This window comes from Alosa pseudoharengus, unplaced genomic scaffold (genome assembly GCF_046254945.1).
Source record: "Alosa pseudoharengus isolate Yale_2024_CS ecotype anadromous, Long Island Sound unplaced genomic scaffold, YU_APseudo_1.1 YU_APseudo_1.1_scf_11, whole genome shotgun sequence".
Lineage (NCBI taxonomy): Eukaryota > Metazoa > Chordata > Actinopteri > Clupeiformes > Clupeidae > Alosa > Alosa pseudoharengus.
The window spans coordinates 36,152,640-36,160,139 of NW_027468576.1; the positions used below are offsets into that span (position 1 = coordinate 36,152,640).

Sequence of the window (7,500 nt, forward strand, 5' to 3'; positions counted from 1 at the left end):
AAGGGGCAAAATGTGCATGCTGAAGGGCAAAGGGAGTATTACAAATCTTTCACACTGGCCTTTTTGGGTTATGTATTGGTAGACATCCCTGATAACTTATACCGACACACTTGCTCGCTTTTCTGCCAGTGTCACCACAAAGTGAAGTAGGCCTATGCTATGCTTTGACGCTGTTGTGCCTGTCAGATAAACCCCCTTCGGTTTCAGCCAATCAAATGACAGTGTTTCTTTTACTGTCGTCCTGGCCGTCGGAATAGCACAAAGGAGATTGCTAAAATATTGGTGGGGACATTTTTGTCATCTCAAAATATTGAATAGGACTAGTCTCTAGAGTCCCACCCTAAACCTACGCCCATGGGTGTGTGTGTGTGTGTGTGTGTGTTGGGATGATAATGACAGTATTGGGATGATGGTGTGAGTGTGTGTGGGTGTGTGTTGGGATGATAATGAGAGTATTGGGATGATGGTGTGTGTGTATGTATGTATGTGTGTGTGTGTGTGTGTGTGTGTGTGTGTGTGTGTGTGTGTGTGTGTGTGTGTGTGTGTGTGTGTGTGTGTGCGTGTTTGTGTACTGTATGTGTGTGTGTGTGTTGGGATAATAATGAGAGTATTGGGATGATGGTGTGTGTGTGTGTGTGTGTGTGTGTGTGTGTGTGTTGGGATAATAATGAGAGTATTGGGATGATGGTGTGTGTGTATGTGTGTGTGTGTGTGTGTTGCGGGGGGTGATAGTGTGTGTGTTCTGGGATGATCAGAGATCTATACCAGAGACTTTCTAATGTGGAGACACAGCACTCAAAAAATACTCCATAGAAATGCATGGGGCTAGTTTGTAACGCCAATATGTCCGTTGTCTACACATATCCCACCCCTTCCTCGGCAAAACGTCGACATGTGAATACATTGAGCCAATCATGTGGTGTGATGTGAATACATTGAGCCAATCATATGGTGTGTTGTGAAGACATTGTGCCAATCATGTGTTGTGAACTCGCCGCTGGAGCAAGATTGGTGTCGTGAAACCTTGCGCACGCGCAGTTCGACCCAAAGACTGTGCCCGATGAATGCCCATAAAACGTTGGTATATGGCCGCCGAGAGGAGGGACTTGCCTAAAAGGACTTTGTCTATACTAAGAGTTTCCAGTGTAATGCCAGCCCAAAAGACCAGGGGGCGGGGCATACACACAGGTGATGAAGGGGGGCGGGGCATACACACAGGTGAGGAGGGGGCTGGATGTCCCCAGGTGGGTAAATGTCAACAGGTGGAGTGGGCGGGGCATACATACAGGTGAGGAAGGCTCGTTCACACAAAAGTGAGATGTGACAAAGCACACTCGTGGTGTCTAAACAGGGTGTGTATGTGCACCTGTGTGAGTGTACGTGCATGTGTGTGTGAGTGTATCTGTGTGAAACTGTGTGTGTACGTGCATGTGTGTGTGAGTGTATCTGTGTGAAACAGTGTGTGTACGTGCATGTGTGTGTATGTGCATGTGTGTGTGAGTGTATCTGTGTGAAACTGTGTGTGTACGTGCATGTGTGTGTGAGTGTATCTGTGTGCGACGTATGTGTGTGAGTATGAGGGGGAGGAGTGAGAATGTTACTTACCCTCCTGACTAGCATCCTGGCTAGCATTAGCATCAGACCCCTCTATGAATAGAATAGAATGAACAACGATCCCCATCACACACACACACACACACACACACACACACACACACACACACACACACACACACACACATTACCATATACCACACATACATTACTCAGCCTACTACTGCATTTACCCAGCCCATATTACCTAACCTACATTACCCAGCCTACAACTACATTACCCAGCCTACAACTCCATTACCCAGCCTACACTACTACCCAAGCCAATCACACGGCTCCTATCAGGACCGATGTCTGGTGCGTCCGACTAGCTGTGGAAACAGGTAATGTGTTGGCCATGTTGTATGTACCCATAACTTATACTTACCAGTGAGAGGCATACTGTTTGCTATCCAAACATCCAATTAGCCTTATGTGAAAAACAGCTTTCGCTCTCTCTCTCTCTCTTTCTCTCTCTCGCTCATCCACACACACATAAGACTGTGTATTCATGGAAACCATGGGGATTTGTGAAACAAGACTCATGGGACACACACACACACACACACACACACACACACACACACTCACTCACCAGGCTCCTCCATGTGTGCTATGACCCAGTTGAAGGCCATCTCTGCGCCCATGTTTCCTGTGTAGTAGACCGCCTTCCGACACGCCTCCAGGGGAAAGCCCATCTCAGCCAGCTGCATCACCGATGACTCGTCTATCTCTGGAGCTGCAGGGGGAGAGAGGGGGGGAGGTGGAGAGAGAGAGAGAGAGGGAGAAAATGAGAGAGAGAGGGAACGAGGAAAAGAGAGAGGCGGAAAGAATGAGGGGGAGGAGAGAGAGGGAGAGAAAGAGAGAGAGGGAGAGAAATAAGGGGTGAGCAGAGAGAGAGAGAGATAGAAAGGGAATGGAGAGAGAGAGAGAGAGGAGGGGAGGAGAGAGAGAGGGGAGAGGAGAGAGAGGGAGTGAGAGAAAGAAAGGGAATGGAGAGAGAGGGGGAGAGAGGAGGGGAGGAGAGAGCTGCTCAGCTCCTGAGTCTCTTTGGGCCTCATTACATTCCTGCAGTCTGAGGGCCATGACCTCACAGTCACACACACACACACACACACACATATATATATCAGTATATCTATATACTGCACACACACACACACACACACACACACACACACACACACACACACACACACACACACACACACACACACACGCACACACAATACAAAACAGAAAAACACATGAACATATGGGTCTTAGACAGGAAAAGATGGAGGAGAGATGGAGAGGAAAGAAGAGAAGAGAGGAGGAGAGGAGAGATGGAGAAGAAAGAAGAGAAGAGAGGAGGAGTGATTGATGGAGAGGAGAAGAGAGGATAGATGTAGAGAAAAGATGAAAGAGAGGAAGAGAACAGAGATGGAGAAGAAAGGAGGAGAGGAGGAGAGGAGGAGAGGAGGAGAGGAGAGGAAAGAGAGGAGGAGAGGAGGAGAGGAGAGAGTAGTTGAGCAGAGGAAAGAGAGGAGGAGAGGAGGAGAGGAGAGAGTAGTTGAGGAGAAGAAAGAGGAGGAGAGGAGAGAGAGGAGAGGAAAGAGAGGAGGAGAGGAGAGAGTAGTTGAGGAGAAGAAAGAGAGGAGGAGAGGAGATAGTTGAGGAGAGGAAAGAGAGGAGGAGAGGAGATAGTTGAGGAGAGGAAAGAGAGGAGGAGAGGAGAGAGGAGAGGAAAGAGAGGAGGAGAGGAGAGAGTAGTTGAGGAGAAGAATAGCTGCTACTCACAGTCTGTGGAGTTGCTCATGGAGTTGTCTAGAAGTCACCGAGAAAAAAAACACTTTCAGAGGAGGAACAGAAGAGGAGTTTGGTGGCGTGAGGTGTGTGTGTATGTGTGTGTGTGTGTGTGTGTGTGTGTGTGTGTGTGTATGTATGTATGTGTGTGTATCTATGTATGTGTGTATGTGTGTATGTGTGTGTGTGTGTGTGTGTGTGTGTGTGTGTGTGTGTATATGTATGTGTGTATGTGTGTGTGTGTGTGTGTGTGTGGTAGTTACCTCTAGAGTCTTCAGGAATGACGATTGGTGGTGTGAGCTCAGGAAGCTCCTCCTCCCCACTCTGCAGGCCCGTTGCACGCAGCCGGTTCAGATCCAGGAAGTCTGGCATGTCTATGGAGACATCTGAAGCACACACACACACACACACACACACACACACACACACACACACACACACACACACACACACACGGTGTTACTCTTAATTACAAAAAGGAGCAGAAGGAGCTGTGCCATCTTAGTGTGTATGCATGCATGCATGTGTGTGTGTGTGTGTGTGTGTGTGTGTGTATGTGTTTTTGTGTGCGTGTTAGTGTGTGTGTGAGTGAGTATGTGTGTGTGTGTAAGCAGCAGAAGGAGCTGTGCCATCTTATTGTGTATGCATGCATGTGTGTGTGTGTGTGTGTGTGTGTGTGTTCGTGTGTGCGTGTTTGAGTGTGTGAGTGAGTATGTGTGTGTGTGTGTGAGCAGCAGAAGTTGTGCCCTCTCTAAAAAGAGTCAATAAATAATACACCCTGTGCAGATAGATTTTATATTTCAGATGCAGGGTTTGTGTGTGTGTGTGTGTGTGTGTGTGTGTGTGTGTGTGTGTGTGTGGATATTTCATGCATTCAGGCATTGGGGCTCGACTGCTTATTTATTCATCGGGCTGGGTGGAGAGGGGGGAATGAAGCCGCTTCACTGTCAGTCTGCTGCTGGACACAGTGCAACAGCGCCCTCTGCTGGGCCAGCCTAACACTGTCTCTCAGGAGCCTCTGACCTCCAGATCACCAGTTAAACTGCAGTCAATGCTGCTCAGTGACACGCCAGTGTTTTAAACACATAGTCAATGCTGCTCAATGACACAGCCTGTGTTTTAAACACATAGTCAATGCAGTGACACGCCAGTGTTTTAAACACATAGTCAATGCTGCTCAGTGACACGAAGTGTTACACATAATCAGTGCAGTGACACAGCCAGGGTGGTTCTACAACATCCATTTACATGCGGCCTCTCTCCTCTCTCTCCTCTCTCCTCTCTCTTCTCTCTTCTCTCTCCTCTCCCCTCTCTCTTCTCTCTCCTCTCCCCTCTCTCTTCTCTCTCCTCTCTCCTCTCCCCTCTCTCCTCTCTCCCCTCCCCTCCCCTCTCTCCTCTCTCTCCTCTCCCCTCTCTCTTCTCTCTCCTCTCTCCTCTCCCCTCTCTCCTCTCTCCCCTCCCCTCCCCTCTCTCCTCTCTCTCCTCTCTCCTCTCTCTTCTCTCTCCTCTCTCCTCTCTCTTCTCTCTTCTCTCCTCGGTCCTCTCTCCTCGGTCCTCTCTCCTCTCCTCTCTTCTCTCCTCTCTCCTATCTCCTCTCTTCTCTCCTCGGTCCTCTCTCCTCTCTCCTCGGTCCTCTCTCCTCTCCTCTCTTCTCTCCTCTCTCCTCTCTTCTCTCCACGGTCCTCTCTCCTCTCTCCTCGGTCCTCTCTCCTCTCTTCTCTCCTCTCTCCTCGGTCCTCTCTTCTCTCCTCTCTCCTCTCTCCTCGGTCCTCTCTCTTCTCTCCTCGGTCCTCGGTCCTCTCTCCTCGGTCCTCTCTCCTCTCTCCTCGGTCCTCTCTCCTCGGTCCTTTCTCCTCTCTCCTCCAGCTATTTCCCCGGATATCGTTCAAAGCTCGGCGTCATTGAGGATGTCAGGATCATTTGTCTAATTGCAACCAGAGGAGGGGAGACCGAGGAGAGAGGAGGGAGGAGAAAGGGCCGAGGAGAGAGGAGGGAGGAGAAAGGGCAGAGGAGAGAGGAGAAAGGGCCGAGGAGAGAGGAGAGGAGAGAGGAGAGAGGAGAGAGGAGAAAGGGCCGACACATGTGGAAACACGAGAGCATCCTATGCGGAAGCCTTTTCAGTTGGAATTGTGCGATAATTGGCCGAAGCTTTCAAGGTGAAAAGTTCCCTCCCACGTCTGTCAACTTTCTGTTTCAAACAAGTTCGTAGTGATTTATTAGCGGCAATAACTGAGTAGATAGACCAAGAAAAGATATTTATACTGTCACAGACCTGCCGGGCTCCTCCTCCTTGTTGCTTTTTTTCCTGTCTTGCGTCTCCTCTACAGGTGGGCCAAGCACAGGTGTGGTACAGGTGTGGCGCGAAGCGTTGTGGAGACCGCCTCTTCTCCTCCTCTCCCGCACCTTTTTGGCGTTTTGTTTCTTTACGCACGACACCTCAATTCTCCTATCGCATACACTTTTATTTCCCAACCTATCATTTATACTGACTTTACTTAACCTACGTTGTTAATTCTTTATCTTAAATAAATACATATTTTTATACGGCAAATCCGCATGGTCTACCCTCTCTGGTTACATAGCCTAGTAGGCAGGATGTAACAATACTGTATGCTGGATTTATCATGAACTACCATGCAAACTTTGATGCCCGTTTTGTTCACGCGTTGTATTCATTCATGTCTCAAGAACTTTTAACACAGTCAATGATGTTCAGTTACACAGGCAATGTTTTAAACACATACTCAATGTTGCTCAATGACACAGCGGGTGTTTTAAACACATACTCAATGTTGCTCAATGACACAGCGGGTGTTTTAAACACATAGTCAATGCTGTTCAGTTACACTGTGAGTGTTTTTAGACACTAACGCTGTTTAGGGCCACAGCGAGTGTGTGTGTGTAAATGCTGATGCTGAGTGAGTGTGTGTAGATGCTGATGAGTGAGTGTGTGTAGATGCTGATGCTGAGTGAGTGTGTGTAGATGCTGAGTGAGTGTGTGTAGATGCTGATCCTGAGTGAGTGTGTGTAGATGCTGATGAGTGAGTGTGTGTAGATGCTGAGTTAGTGTGTGTAGATGCTAAATTAGAGTGTGTGTAGATGCTGATGCTGAGTGAGTGTTTGTAGATGCTGAATCTGAGTGTGTGTGTGTAGATGGTGAATCTGAGTGAGTGTGTGTAGATGCTGATGCTGAGTGAGTGTGTGTAGATGCTGAGTGAGTGTGAGTAGATGCTGATGCTGAGGGAGTGTGTGTAGATGCTGATGCTGAGTGAGTGTGTGTAGATGCTGAGTGAGTGTGTGTAGATGCTGATGCTGAGTGAGTGTGTGTAGATGCTGAGTGAGTGTGTGTAGATGCTGAGTGAGTGTGTGTGTGTGTGTAGATGCTGATGCTGAGTGACCTACCGAGTTTCTTTGGCACCCAGTCCACTCCGAAGGTGAACTTCTTGATCTGGACGACGAGGTACTCTGGAAACGAGGCAAATCGGCACGTCCTGCAGGGAATGGCAACAGACGGAGGGTCAGTGTGGCTGGGCATTTGTGCGGAGTGTGTGAGTGTGTGTAGTATGTGTGTGTGCATTTGTGCAGAGTGTGTGAGAGTGTGTAGTATGTGTGTGTGCATTTGTGCGAAGTGTGTATAGTATGTGTGTGTAGTATGTGTGTGTGCATTTGTGCGGAGTGTGTGAGTGTGTGTAATATGTGTGTGTGCATTTGTGCGGAGTGTGTGAGTGTGTGTAATATGTGTGTGTGCATTTGTGCGAAGTGTGTGAGTAGTATGAGTGTGTGCATTTGTGCGGAGTGTGTGAGTGTGTGTAGTATGTGTGTGTGCAGAGTGTGAGTGTGTGTCATGTATAAGTGTATTGAGAGTGAAAATGTGAGTGTGTGTAGTGTATGTGTGTGCGGGGTAAGTGTTTGTGTGAAATGTATATGTCTCTGTACAAATGTCTCTGTACGGAGAGTGTTTGTGCATATGTGTGTGTGTGTACGTGTGTGTGTGTGTGTGTGTGTGTGTGTGTGTGTGTGTACTGTATGTGTGTGTACTTGTGGAGTGTGTATGTGTGTGTGTGTGTGTGTGTGTGTGTGTGTGTGTGTGTGTACGTGTGGAGTGTGTATGTGTGTGTGTGT

The 7,500-nt window shown here is 48.3% G+C and overlaps 1 protein-coding gene across 2 annotated transcripts in view; it reads right to left on the reverse strand.

The window, feature by feature from the left end:
• The window catches only part of usp13 (ubiquitin specific peptidase 13), a 40,390-nt gene that overhangs the window by 9,937 nt on the left and 22,953 nt on the right, over nucleotides 1–7,500 (reverse strand). Inside the window, exons 14-18 of one of the 2 annotated variants that reach the window (XM_076279077.1) lie at nucleotides 6,781–6,869; nucleotides 3,642–3,764; nucleotides 3,373–3,399; nucleotides 2,189–2,332; nucleotides 1,606–1,647 (exon numbers count right to left, since the gene is read on the reverse strand). In XM_076279077.1, coding sequence (XP_076135192.1) covers nucleotides 1,606–1,647; nucleotides 2,189–2,332; nucleotides 3,373–3,399; nucleotides 3,642–3,764; nucleotides 6,781–6,869 — 425 coding nt within the window. The remainder of the gene's footprint in view (nucleotides 1–1,605; nucleotides 1,648–2,188; nucleotides 2,333–3,372; nucleotides 3,400–3,641; nucleotides 3,765–6,780; nucleotides 6,870–7,500) is intronic. The other variant, XM_076279078.1, reaches the window with a different exon arrangement.